General features: G+C 37.5%; 1 protein-coding gene across 7 annotated transcripts in view; it reads left to right on the forward strand.

Annotated features, from left to right (window-relative positions):
• MECOM (MDS1 and EVI1 complex locus) overlaps positions 1-14,291 on the forward strand; it is a 526,634-nt gene that overhangs the window by 242,630 nt on the left and 269,713 nt on the right. For all 7 annotated transcript variants that reach the window (XM_034439027.3, XM_034439028.3, XM_034439029.3 and 4 more), the window contains exon 2: positions 11,068-11,402. In XM_034439027.3, coding sequence (XP_034294918.2) covers positions 11,068-11,402 — 335 coding nt within the window. The remainder of the gene's footprint in view (positions 1-11,067; positions 11,403-14,291) is intronic.

Genomic DNA, 14,291 nt, shown 5'->3' on the forward strand with positions numbered 1-14,291 from the left:
CCAACTTTGCTGGTACATTTGCTAAAAATAATGGGGCAGTTCAACAACATATAGAAAATGACAGTTCTTAAATTTTACATATCAGAGAGTTAAATCACTATAAGGAAATCAGAACAGCTACAATGACATAGAGAGTAGTTGACCAGCCAGTGCTGATCCAATAAGTTTCCGTAACATATCTAGAACAGATTTCCACACCATGAAACCCTCCAGGTGTTTGGTGCTATAAATCCTGGAATTCCCAGCATGTCAATTTTTAAAGGAGTAAGAAAAGTTGATGATTATTAGAGTTGGTTGCATAGTCAATCAGTTGTTTACACTGGATGTGGCATTTTAATCCACCTATCAAGTCCTTCCCATGGATATTATTTGATTAGGTTCAGTGGTGCTGTAATTGACTGTTGGTGATTTTTCTCAATGCCAATGGTGTTCAAGTAATGCCAATATTTTGCATATAATCTTTCAACCATATTTACATTTGCAGTTGAGTTCTAGTAGAGGAAAGTAATAAATACACTAACCAAAATTGGTTGGGCTACACTGTAAGTAAAAATGAGATTCAAAAACTGCAAATAAATACAGAGTTATGCTTTGCAGGGATTACCACTAGTTTTATAAAATGCAGAATACTTAATTCCATATAGAGTTACACAGGTGCAGCTCTTGCTGACATCAAGAAGAACAGCATCCATGTAATTGTAAAGCAGAATTTGACCCAGAGTCTTTCAATATTGGCCCCTAATTAAGAGATGAAGTCTGGTGCACATCAATTGCCTTAGACAGCGTTACTCAATTAGACACAACTGACACTGTCCAGACTCCCAAATGTTGCTAGTTATTGCATGAGCTGATATTGACATGTTCCAGAAACAATGTGGAGTTCTAGTGCAGTTAGCATATTATTACATGGTATTAACTGCTAGTTGAGAACGACCACTTACTCATATAGAATTGGTCTTTTCTTAAGCTGCAGCTGGACTCAGCTTGCAAGGAGGGGGGAGGGTTATTCCATTCTCAATATCTTTAGCTTTTATTGGTGTTTTATCTGCAGTTCATTATGCTGTTTCAGTAGCTCAGTTCCTTTCTTTGTTTGAGGGGGAAGCAGAATGTATGTTTTGGGGTCAATATTTTTATGGGTAGATTAATCTGGGATATGCAGAAAGATAAAAAAAAGTTCAGTTCAAAGGAAATTTTAGCTTAGCTTCGATACTATTCAAAGAGCTCAGAGGGCTATGATCTCATTTATTTTCACTATAAACTTATGAAGCAGGCAAAGTTGAACCCCAAAGCCATTCAGATGATTTAATTTTAACACAACTCTTCCTGGCCATTGTATCCTACATGGATTTTACCTGTAGCATATTAGGAAAACCTAGCCTGGACATTGCAGGGAAAACAGATATAGCATCCATTGAGGACCTCTTAAATGTAGCAATAGCAATATCACTTAGACTTATATACCGCTTTACAGTGCTTTACAGCCCTCTCTAAGCGGTTTACAGAATCAGCATATCTCCCCCAACAATCTGGGTCCTCATTTTACCCACCTCGGAAGGATGGAAGACTGAATCAACCTTGAGCCTGGTGAGATTTGAATTGTCAAATTGCAGGCAGGTGGCAGGCAGGAGAAATAGCCTGCAGTACTGTACTCTAACGACTGTGCCACTGTGGCTCAACCTACAAATGTAGGTTTTTGCTTCATGCCTTTAAAAACTGGTAGGATATTTAGTGCTCACATATGGAGATAATCAGTAAGAACTTGTTATTTTTACTTTTCTGCTCATTTTCTAGCTCTGCTTCTTTGCTTTCGAATTGCTTTGCTTCCAGTCACTTTCTATGGAGTTGGAAGCCCACGATTCTATTTAGCTTGCCGGCCAGCCCTGCTGTAAATCTGAAAAAGGAGCTGAGCAGGCATGGCAGGGGGTTATTGAAATTTGGCATTCATTGGTTTCAACATGTTAACCTTTCCAGAGAAATAACCAATAGATAGTTAAGAAGATCAATGTCTATGGAGATTCTCAGTCATCCAGGTCATGGTTGTCCCAAAGACGCACCTGGACTTTCTGATTTTTTTTTTAAGATGTTTCACTTCTCATGTAAGAAGCTTCTTGTATGAAAACCAAAACGTCTTCAAAGAAAAACCAGAAAGTCCAGTTGCCGCTTGAAAAAGCACCTAGGGGTTAAGAAGATCAAGTTTTGGTTTGATCAGTGTTTAAAAAGTACTCTATTTTATATTTCCAAACGTTTAGATATGTTACTTACATTTAAAGGAGTAAGGTGTATAGAAACTATGTGAAATATTTCACATAAGCTCATAAAACTTTACGCAACAATAACATCACAACAGAAGTCCACCTGTGCCTGTCCTTGGTGTCTTTATTTTTACTGCCATCCCTTCTCAAAATTTTTTTCCATTGTTATACTCTGTCCAGCTCATGATTCTATTGCACTGTAACAAGATATGAAGAAGTTATCTAGCATGAGAAGAAGGGACTTTGTGGATATATTATGGGTGACTCTTGTTGAATTCTATGGGGGAGAACAATGTTTTGATGGGAAACATGCTGGGTTTTCCTTTGTATGCCACCTTCAGTTCTGTATACTAGAAAATAAATGAATGGATACATTTATAGGTTATTTTCTTCCATGCTGTTGATATGTAACAGTAAAGAGTGCTTTGTTTTTCCACTAATGCACCTAACATTTATGTGTCAAATGATACCATTCAGCTAATCTTACTGTACATTAACTAGCTTCAACTGCATTTTCCAAAATTAAGAAATCCAGTTGCTCCTAGATTCAGATTGCTCTTCTAAAGGCAAAGAGTTGCACTTATTACAGCTTTCACTTGTGATGGATAGTCTCTAGAATTTATGCAGAATTCTTGGCTACAGAAAAAGAAACGAGAAACTGTTATGAGCATGCACTTTGTATGACCATCATTAACATATACAGTTTAAGGGGAAAAATATATATATATACCAAATATTCTATGGAAGACTTTTTTCTCTCTTCTAGGAATTGGTGCTATGGATTTGTTTGCAGCTCTTGACATCCTTGATAGTAAACTCCTATTTCCTTTTCTGAATCATTGGCCTCCATAATACAGTTTCCCATTGGTTTCTCTCTTATATTTCTCATCACTCATTTTTGATTAACTGGTCCTTTCAGTTATCTATGAATATCCCTCAGGATTTGATCTTAGATTAACTGTTGCTTTTTTTTTTTGCATCTCTGTTTTTAGTTTATATAACTTTTTCCTTTCATTTTAACTGATATCTTCAACAAGTTATTCCGGTTTATTTTTCTGCCTCAATCTTTGATGGTGCAGTGTAGTCTTCTTACTTAATTGGGATTTATGGTTGGATGAATGCTCACCTTAAATTAAATCTAGACAAGACTGAGATTATTGTTTTTCATCCAGATTGTTCATCTCCCTCCCTCCCTCCCTCCCTCCCTCCCCTTCCTTCCTTCCTTCCTTCCTTCCTTCCTTCCTTCCTTCCTTCCTTCCTTCTTTCTTTCTTTCTTTCTTTCTTTCTTTCTTTCTTTCTTTCTTTCTTTCTTTCTTTCTTTCTTTCTGCTTCTGTGGTGTGTAATTCAGGAAATCTTATCACTGAATACCAGGAATACCAAGATTAGCTGTGTTGCAGTTAATATTTTTGTGCTCTTATCTACATTATGCCATCGTTTTCTTTGTATAAGAAGGAAGGCCATCCTGCCTTTTAAGGTTTTCTCCCATTATCACATTCCTGCCTTTCAATATAATAGTCCTACTATAATGGCTCATAATCATTACCAACAAATGCAAATCATTTAAAACAAATATTTAAAATCAAGCAATGAAAATTTCTTTAATCACCCCATCTCCGTGAAATATTGTAATACAATCTATGCAACATTACCTAATGTGGAACATGTCAGTCCCAATTTGCCATTATCTTCTTGAAAGGAGCAACAGAATAACAGAGTTGGAAGGGACGTTGGAGGTCTTCTAGGAAGAAGAGGAGGAGGAAGGGAAAAGAAAAGTTAAAAATTTGGAGGAGAATTCATTTGTTGAATGAAATGTTTTACAATGTGTTTAAATAATATCACACTCATCTAAAAGTAGAATGCTTCAAATAATGTTAGTTAGCAATTTATGCTGCTTTTAATCTCCTAGATCCAAAATTCAAAAGAAGTAGTATTAATAATGACAGGAGAGGGTGCTAGCAACTTGAACTTGAAACTCAATAATTTACTTGAGAAGTCCACTAAAGAAATCCATTGTTTTTCTGGATCAAAATATATTGAAAATATATGTTTCTACTCTATCATAGGGGACACGGTGGCTCAGTGGCTAAGACACTGAGATTGTTGATTGAAAGGTCGGCAGTTCAGCGGTTCAAATCCTTAGTGCTGCGTAACATTACTCCCATTACTTGCCCCAGCTTTTGCCAACCTAGCAGTTCGAAAGCACGTAAAAAATGCAAGTAGAAAAATAGGGATCACTTTTGGTGGGAAGGTAACAGCGTTCCATACACCTTTGGCGTTTAGTCATGCCGGCCACATGACCACAGAGACGTCTTCAGACAGAGCTGGCGCTTTGGCTTTGAAACGGAGATGAGCACCAACCCCTAGAGTCGGGAACGATTAGCACATATGTGCGAGGGGAACCTTTACCTTTACCTTTACTCTATCATACCCTTCATTTTTATTATTATGCCTGTTAAATTAATTTGTAACAATCACATTATTTTATAGCTTTTAAGTTCCCAGATTTGTTTTAAATGAGAGTGTCTTTTTAGAGTAGCAAAATATTTGGATTTTTTAAAACATCAGGGCTGGCTCTGATTCTGAAGTCTGAGAGGATTCCTGACATGCTACTGACTGGAAAATATATTTTACCCAGAATTCCTCCTCCTCTTAAGAGTAAAATTCTCAACCTCATAATCACTTTCAAGCTTAACTGATATTGAAACAAATCCTGCTATGCCACTATGATTCTGAGTAGGAAGTAACAGTTTATTTAAAGAAGTATAGATTTCTGAGGTCAAAAATGTTTTTTTGGTTTTTTTTTTTGTTCAGCAGACACATTGCTGGCATTAGAACTTCTTAAATGATAAAATAGACAGGTTTAAAAATTTCCATAGACTGTGGGAAAATTCTTCCTTCTTGATTCAGCCACTTGGAGCTACAGTATGTTCCTGCAAAGTCAAAAAAGTTAGGGAAAATCTTGAATTAATAATAGTTTTTAGAATTATTTTGGAGAGACAAGCTATTTTTATCTATTCATTCTGGTTGCTGTAGGACAGTGGCATAGCCGGCTGGGGAATTCTAGGAGTTGAAGTCCATTCATCTTTAAGTTGCCAAGGTTGAGAAACACTGCTGTAGGAGGAAAGAAAGGGAGGAAAACAAATTTGGTATATAATGTATAATTTATTTTATTTCTGCATGGTATGAGAAGGGGCATACAAAGTACAGGTAGCCCTCAAGTTACAACCACAACTGTTGCTAAGTGAGATATTTGTTAAGTGAGTTTTGTCCCAATTTACAACTTTTCTTTCCAAAATTGTTAAGTCAATCATCACACTTGTTAAATTAGTAACACAGATGTTAAGTGGATGATGGCATGATCCTGGGACACTGCATCCGTCATAAATATGAAGCAGTTGCCCAACATCCAGATTTGGATCACGTGACCATGGGGATGCTGCAATGGTCGTAAGTTTGAAAAACGGTCATAAGTTACTTTTTTCAGTGCCATCGTAACTCCGAATGATCACTAAATGAACTGTTGTAAGTCATAGACTTCCTGTTTTACCACAGATCCCCAAGTCTGGAGATTCTATCAAGATTTCACAAGGCATTTGGCCACATGCTATTTGAAAGGGACCCTTCTTTCAGTGTTACTCAACTTCAAAAGCAATTTTAAAATGGGTGGATGCTGACTGGAGGAATTCTGGGAATTGAAGTCCACCCATCTCTAAAGTTGCTGAGGTTGAGAAACACTGCAAGCTGGTATAAACATTGCCCAGAATTCTGAAAAATGAAATTCACACATCTAAGAGAGGTTGCATACATATAACCTAGTGATTCCTCTAGGATAGCATAGGCAACATTCATTTCTCTTTTAATTATCTTTTTTCTTTTTAACTATTTGAGCCACCCAGTCATTTTGCAACCAGGTGGCCTTCCAAGTTAATAAAAACAAACAAACAAACAAACAAGTAAATAGGAAGGGGCTGTACATAATATAAGGACCAGAAGAGATTTTTTTAAAAACTGAGCCCGCATAAGACTCAGGTGATGGTTTGAATATTGGATAGAAAGGTTAGAATCTTAAAAGATAAGATGAAACATTGCTTTAAAAACAGAGCAAGAAGGAGAAAAAGTTAAACTCAAAATGCTGGGTGTTGCATTGCAGCCTGAATTTTGCACTTAGCTCAGCATGCTTATTGAAGGGTTAGAAAAAGACAACCTTGAACTTTCCCTCGAATGGCACTTAGCTGTTAACCACAAGCATATTTCTCTATTTAGCTTATTAGCTCCTGCAGCCGAAGGTGAAGGGGGCACTGGCTGCTTTAAATTCTCCAATTCTCTCTCTCTTCCTCTCCTTCCCTCTCTCTGATTCTCTCTCTCTCTCTCTCTCTCCTTACTCTCCCCCCACCCCCCACCCCCACTCACACTTAAATGGTCTGATGCAAACTTTTATGGCTTTAGGAATGGAAAAGGATGCTAAACACTGAAGCGTTTCTCCAAGTGGAAGGAAGGAAGTCTCCCTCCTCATTACATTCCACACAGAAGCCCAGGTTACTGTTTAAACTGACCCCAGGCTCTGAGAGGTTAAAACCCTGGCATTACCCTTGGCACACAGCTGCTCTATCATCTTCATCAGGAACATCCCCGTGCTCGCCCCATGCATTTTTGCCTGCCAACACAACACGTTTGTGCCGAATGCTCACACAACAGTGTCCACCCTGGCCTTTCAGTAGCAATTAACCTTTCCTCCAGGGCTTCCTTTGAAGCTTGCTGGTGTTTTTGCTGCAAAATAGCAATGAGGATTAATATTACTATTATTTTTTTAATGAAGGGAAATGTCTAAACTTCCCCGTTCCCTAATTTGTTCCCCAACTCAGACATTGCAATTATATTATCCAGTTCCGAACAGGGACAATTTTATTATCTGGAATTCAGAACAACAATTGTGTGTGTACAACTTCCCATCCTGAGGTTTTTGTGGGGTTTGTTTCATACAGAGATAAATTATGCTGGGTGAGGAAATTAAGGGTGCTTTCCTCCCAACATCTGTTTTCATAAAGATTAGAAGATCAAGACACAAAATACCTTTAGCACCCATGAGGATTTGCCCCTTTTACAAAACATAGCAGGATGCTTTGAATAACAAAGAAAACTTCTCATTAACAGAGAGTTTGAAAGTACATTCTCGTCTGACCCTGTGGCACCTGGAAGATTTGGAACATATTTAGAAATGAAGTAATAATCAAATTAAACATTGAGAATTATTGCCTGGGAAACACTGTTAATGTTTCCTCATTATCCCCTGTAACTTGAACATCTTGTTTTAGCAAAAAAGATAGCAATGGGGTTTTTTCACTTAACTAAATAAAGGATTTATTTTTGTATATTGTAGTCAGGGAGATTTGTGTTCTCAAATCTTTTATCAGCTACTTTAATATTGAGTGATAAATGATGCCAGGCCCAAGGAAATCCATCCAGGAAACAATATAGAGCGGGATGTGTGATGTGTATCTAGAAATCTTTCTTCCTTGTATATTAATTATCCTGGAATTTCTTAAGACTGTACCAATAAAGGAGAATATTTGTAGCTCAGGGTTGAAATGAAGGGTGCTCTCTGAGCTTGGTTGTTTTCTTGCTAACATTTCATTACCCAAATTAGGTAAAAGCACTGATGATATTACCTAGGTTGGGTAATGAAACATCTGCAAGAGAACCATCAAACTCAGAGAGCACCAAGGACCCCTTATTCTTAAGACTGTTATAAAGCCAGAAATCGTTCCTAACCAAAACTAACAGAGCATGTTATAAAATATTCAAATATTCTTATGCCTTCATGATATTGCTGATCATTATTTTTTCATATGTATGTGTGTATTGTGTATAACTCTCTCTCTCTGTGTATATATTTAAAAAAGCCAGTGTGGTGCAGTGGTCAAAGTGCCACATTAGGAACACGAAGACCACGTTTTATTCTCCCCTTAGGCCAAGGATCTGCAACCTTAAACACTCAAAGAGCCATTTGGAGCCATTTCCCACAGAAAAGAAAACACCGGGAGCCACAAAACCCTTCCCGTGCCTGACTATTTCTTGAGCAACCACAAAACTAGCATATGTAGTTGAATTAAACATTCTGTTTTCTTCTGAAACTTTTCTTTTCTTGGATTTATCCATGGTTGGCCTACCGGGGGTTGAAAAGCTCAATAAATTGAATGACAGCGCATGTCACACATTGGTGGTTGTGATGCATATTTTGAGTGACAGTGGAGGGCTGCCGCCGATTCAGACTGGTTCAGGCAAACTGGTAGTTCCGACGATCAGCTGGCCCTGCCCATCCTGTCCTATATTTCCTTCTTCCTGGCTCAGTTGATTCGCATGACACAGCTGATTTCCACACCTCTGCTGTTCTACTTACTGGGGCTGCCTTAGAAGGTAAACAGCTGAGCTTCAAATTGCTGTATTTTGAATGCTGTGCGCAAGTGCGTTAGGCATGCGTGAAAAGCCCATGTATGCGCATAAGGTGCGCGCTCACAGAACTGGCTGTTAAATCAGTTGCAGCCCACCACTGACCTTAACCACTACACCAAACATTCTAAATCCTGGTCCTAAATCAGGGGTGAAATCCAGCAGGTTCTGACAGGTTCTGGAGAACTGGTAGCGGAAATTTTGAGTAGTTTGGAGAACCGGCAAATACCACCTCTGGCTGGCTCCAGAGTGGGGTGGGAATGGAGATTTTGCAGTATCCTTCCCCTGCCACGCCCACCAAGCCACGCCCACAGAACCGGTAGTAAAAAAAATTGGATTTCACCACTGTCCTAAATTAATTCCTTTTCAGTAAGAAGCCTTGAATGTCTGAACATGGTCTGAACATGGTTGTGCATCTAACATGGATCTAACAAAGAACATAATCCAAGACAAGACAATTGAAACCTCATTACTTCATCCACCTTTCAACATATAAGGAACAGTTCAGTTTCTCTGGATTAAGCTATAGTTTATTTGTCTTTAACCAGTCTGTTATAGTTAATTCACTTCCAGGTTGGATTAATGAATAATGGACTTTATACAGAGATCTATATCTGCAGTTGGTGGGACAGACTATTTTTGTCTAATTCTTTCTTCTGCTCAACTGGTTTGTCTTTTGTTTCCTGAACCTCTTTTGGCTTTAAAATGATGAAATTTGGAGAAGTGTGTTCTGCCATAGACGACTCCAAATCTATGCTCAGTTTCTGAAATCTTTTCATCAATAGAAGTGCAATTAGTAGGCCAAATAGAGAGGGTATTTTAATTGCAGTTCCCAGCTGAAGACTAGCTTGTCACAATAGATTTGTCTGACCCCCTTGCCTATGCTTTAAAGAGTGCTGTGTTCTAGCCAGCGTTTTTGGTAAAAACATTTGCATATTTATTTATTTACACATCCTTTTCCTGCTAATTTTTAAATTTGTCTTATAGTTATTCATGAGTTATGTCATTACATGAATGTAAAACAAATAGCAACTCTATTATATGATACTCTTAAATATAAGTATATGCTGGGAAGTATGTTGCATATATCAGTTTCCAAGAGATTTACATTTCGGGGGAATTGAATGAATTTCAAGGGTAAAATTTTCAGGCTATGTATTGTCAAATGCTGTGCCATGGTGGGAGTTGATTCTCCTATAGCATCTACTACATATTCATGATGTTCCTGAGAGTTGGCCAATCACAAATGCCCGATCTGAATCACTGATGATTGGCTAACTCTCAGGAATAGAATGCCTTCTATTAAGACAGTAATGGGCAGTTTTGTTGGATTGTAAATGTTCTTAGCCATCACTGTAGGCTATGCTGACTATGTTTATTTATTTATTATTTTATTTTATTTATTTGTCAAGTACGTCTTAGATAATATATATAAGTATAAGCATGAATTGAATACATAAAATGAATACAAATAAAGGGAACATTAGGACAGGGATGGTAGGCACGCTGGTGCTCTTATGCACACCCCTTATGCGCACCCCTCTTAGGAATGGGGTGAGGTCCACGGAAGACAGTTTTAGGTTAAAATTTTGGGGGTTTTGGGATGAAACCACAGAGTCAGGTAGTGCATTCCAGGCATTGACCGCTCTGTTGCTGAAGTCATATTTTCTGCAATCGAGTTTGGAGCGGTTCACTTTAAGTTTGTATCTATTGTGTGCTTGTGTATTGTTGTGGTTGAAGCTGAAGTAGTCATTGACAGGTAGGACATTGTAGCAGATAATTTTATGAGCTACGCTTAGGTCATACCGAAGGCGGTGTAGTTCTAAGTTTTCTAAGCCTAGAATTTCAAGTCTTGTGGCATAAGGTATTTTATTGCGAGCAGAGGAGTGGAGGACTCTTCTTGTGAAATATTTCTGGACACACTCAATTGTATTAATGCCCGATATGCAGTGCGGGTTGATGGATAATGGGATTCAATAATATCTTGAGAGCCACATATATCTACAAAACAATAATTATGAACAGTTATATAAACAAAATATGGGATGTTATATACTGCTCAATAAAATAAAGGGAACACAAGCAGAAGACATCCGAGAGCTGAATGAATGAAATAGCCTTATTAAATACTTTGTTCTTTACATACAGTAGTTTATACACTGCTCAAACAACTAAAGGAACACAAAAGTACTGTATGTAACGAACAAAGTATTTAATAAGGCTATTTCATTCATTCAGATCTCGGATGTCTTCTGCTTGTGTTCCCTTTCTTTTTTTGAGCAGTGTACAATTTTAGAGGGATAACACTAAAATCACCTTTCAAGCACATCTTGTCATCTTGCTCTTGATGTTTTGAATCCTTTTCAGATGAATGTTTCTATCAGAGTTTCCCTGAAATTCCAGTAGAAGAAACTCCTGAAAATGATGGAGAGCCAAGCACTTTGTCACTCAGTATCTGTGAACGGTCTTCTCCAGCAACATCAAGTGAAGCCTTCACACCAAAGGAGGGATCTCCTTATAAAGCTCAAATATATATTCCTGATGACATCCCAATTCCATCAGAGTTTGAGCTTCGAGAGTCAAATATACCTGGAGCCGGATTAGGAATATGGACAAAACAGAAGATTGAAGTAGGTGAAAGATTTGGACCATATGTAGGAGAACATCAACAAAGTCTTAAAAACATCAATAATGGATGGGAGGTAGGAAAATATCTGTCATTTTAGTTTATTGTCAGTTAACTATCTGTTATCAATACTCTTGTTATTTTTACTATTTATTCTATTTCTCTTCTGCCTGTCTTCCCATAGGGAACTCTGTTTACTTTGAATCAAAAAGCAGAATTCTTTACTAATAAATACAACCTTTTTGAAAAGAAAAAACAACTTCTGGGTTACAGACTCAAATATCTCTGTTGGGTTGAATATCAGAATACAAGGAAAAGTGATCACAACATAATTTGCTTTGACAGTTTGGGGTTGTTTCTTTGCTGATTTCTGTTGGTGATGTTTTGAATTTTTCACAGGAAAAGAATGAATTGTTATCTGAAAATTTTAATTAACCGAATGAAAATTTTGGTACAATGCATGTAATTGATAGAATGTGGTCAACTACAAATATTTTTGAAAAGCCTTTTTTTAAAAAGTGAATATGATGGGAAAAATATTCTCCAAGATATAATAATAAGCTTATCCACAGCTCACAATAGAAAATATGTAGATTCTTTTATTTACAGGAAATATTCAGAATCTTTTAGCATGAAAGAATAGTCAGCCCTGCTATATTTCCTCAGGGTTGGTGATCTCTTCTAGCAACTATAAACAGCAACAGAAGTATTATGGTATTTCTGACCATAGTATTTTGTGAAAGAAAAGCCATCCATTAAAATGACATCCTTGTCCTTATGCAAATAAAGATTTAGTAGTCCTTTCTTCCTGATCCAATGGCTTGTCAAGCTACAACAGTATACCCTGAGTTGATTCATCTTTTTTGTTCTCCATATCATGAATTGGCCCCTGCTACCATCATGCCAGGACTTCAAATGTAACAACTTGGTTTAGCTTTGGCTTTTGATATCAGACAGTCTATTTTCTTTATATCCTGAGCAACAAGAGACTCACAAAAGCACCCAGAGGTACTGGGATGGTCTGTCTGGGAGGGAGGGAGGGAGGGAGGGAGGGAGGGAGGGAAGGAAGGAAGGAAGGAAGGAAGGAAGGAAGGAAGGAAGGAAGAACGGAAGAACGGAAGAACGGAAGAACGGAAGGAAGGAAGATTTCCTTAAGTATTTTTTCTATATCCAATTGTTGCCACTGATAAAACAGTGAAGCCTCTTACTCATCAGGGCCGTCCGTTAATTCCTCTGAGTCACTTTTAAAATAGAGTTGTAAAAGAGAGAAAATTATGCTTAAACCTCTCCCCTCCCACCTCTTTTGTATTTGCAGAAAAGCCACAAGGTGGCTCTTTATCACTTTATTTTTTGTGCTTCAGTGAGAGTCAGGAAGGTCATGGCTTCTCAAGCATATCACCTCTTAGTTCACAAGGAGAGTTTCATATGAACTGGTTGATTTCCTGGAGGCAAAGCATAAGGCTGATGGGACGAGAGATATGAGCCTCTGAGGTAAAAATGGGCTACTGAAACTAATTGAGATCCATGCTTGACATATACACCACAAAGTGTGTAATCATATTTGTAGTGCACATTACAGCAGGATCTAGAGTTTGCAGGAGAATGAACCTTGTTTTACAAGTTGTAAATGGAGAATAATACAGAGAATATTGATTATTTGAAGGATTCTTCTTAAAACTGGTAGGTAATGAAAATAAAATGGTGTTTCGCCATAATGTTTGGTGGAGAAAAAGACAGTGGTTTAAAAAGTTGCTGGGGCTGTACATTGAAAATAAGAAGCCACTATGCCAAAGTTTTTGCATAGGCCAATATTCTATCTACATAATAAACCAGTTTTGATTTTGGGTAAATTTGACCAATATATATTTGCAAAATCAAGGCAATGTATTTTGCTCGTCAGCTTCAGCTTTTTAAAAATAGGTTATGGGTTAAAATAAAAAGTTGTGACATACTAATGCTCAGGTCATAATTAAAGTGCTGTGGAGGAACTTGAACGAAAAGCTATAAATCTGAATTTTATCTTAGTTCCTGAGTCCAAAGCCAAGCACCATCTAATCAGATATTGGTTGACTAAAGCACAAATCGAACAAAAGGTTATTGGACAAAGTCAGAGGTCAAGCTTTTTTGCAGTTTGTCATTATGGTTTAGTATTTTGCCAGCAAGCTAAATGTCCTTTGAATCAAGCATGGGAAAAAGAGAGCTGTCTGTTTTCTAATCAAGAAAGAAATCAGATTGTAAATAAATGCCAGCTATTTTTTTCCCAAAATGAAAACAGCTAATTATTCATAAATACAATTTCACTTCAGGATTCCATAACATGGGAACAGCCTTTTGGGAAATGCATAAACTGGCAGATATTTCCCTAGTATTCATATAATTTGCCTATATTTGTATACACACAGACATAAGGATTTGCTCAGCTTGTTCAAAATTTTGATTTCTCCCGTTCTGTGGTTTCTCAGCCATGTTTATGGATTCCTAGTTATCTCCAGTGGTTTAGGATTAACATGAGGATGTGACTGCGTGGGCTGGAAATTAGGAAAGTGAAAACAGAATAAATCTAACATGAAGGAAACACGAAGCCAAAAATGCTCTAGTAAAATTGAAAAATGTTTAATAGAGATAATTGCATTTAATTATTTAGTTAAATAATATGAATAAAATTTGACAATGTGCCCCAGGCTATTAAGATAGATATAGAGCAGGGCTGTTGAACTCCTGGCCCATGAGCCAGATGCATCATGTGCTGGCCACACCCATGCCCGGTTTAGCGAAGGGGAAAAAAGGCCTGATACATCACGTGATGTCGCCCTTATGATGTGAGTTTGACACCCTGATATAGAGCATTTCTACTAGAATTTTTTTTTACCTTGTTAATCTATCTGAATGCATGTTCGGAAAAGAATACAATTTGTGTTCTATCAATTTGCTGATCCAGCACTAGCCTGGCATCCAATTTGATCTG

This window comes from Pantherophis guttatus, chromosome 6 (genome assembly GCF_059756535.1).
Source record: "Pantherophis guttatus breed Tessera chromosome 6, ASM5975653v1, whole genome shotgun sequence".
Lineage (NCBI taxonomy): Eukaryota > Metazoa > Chordata > Lepidosauria > Squamata > Colubridae > Pantherophis > Pantherophis guttatus.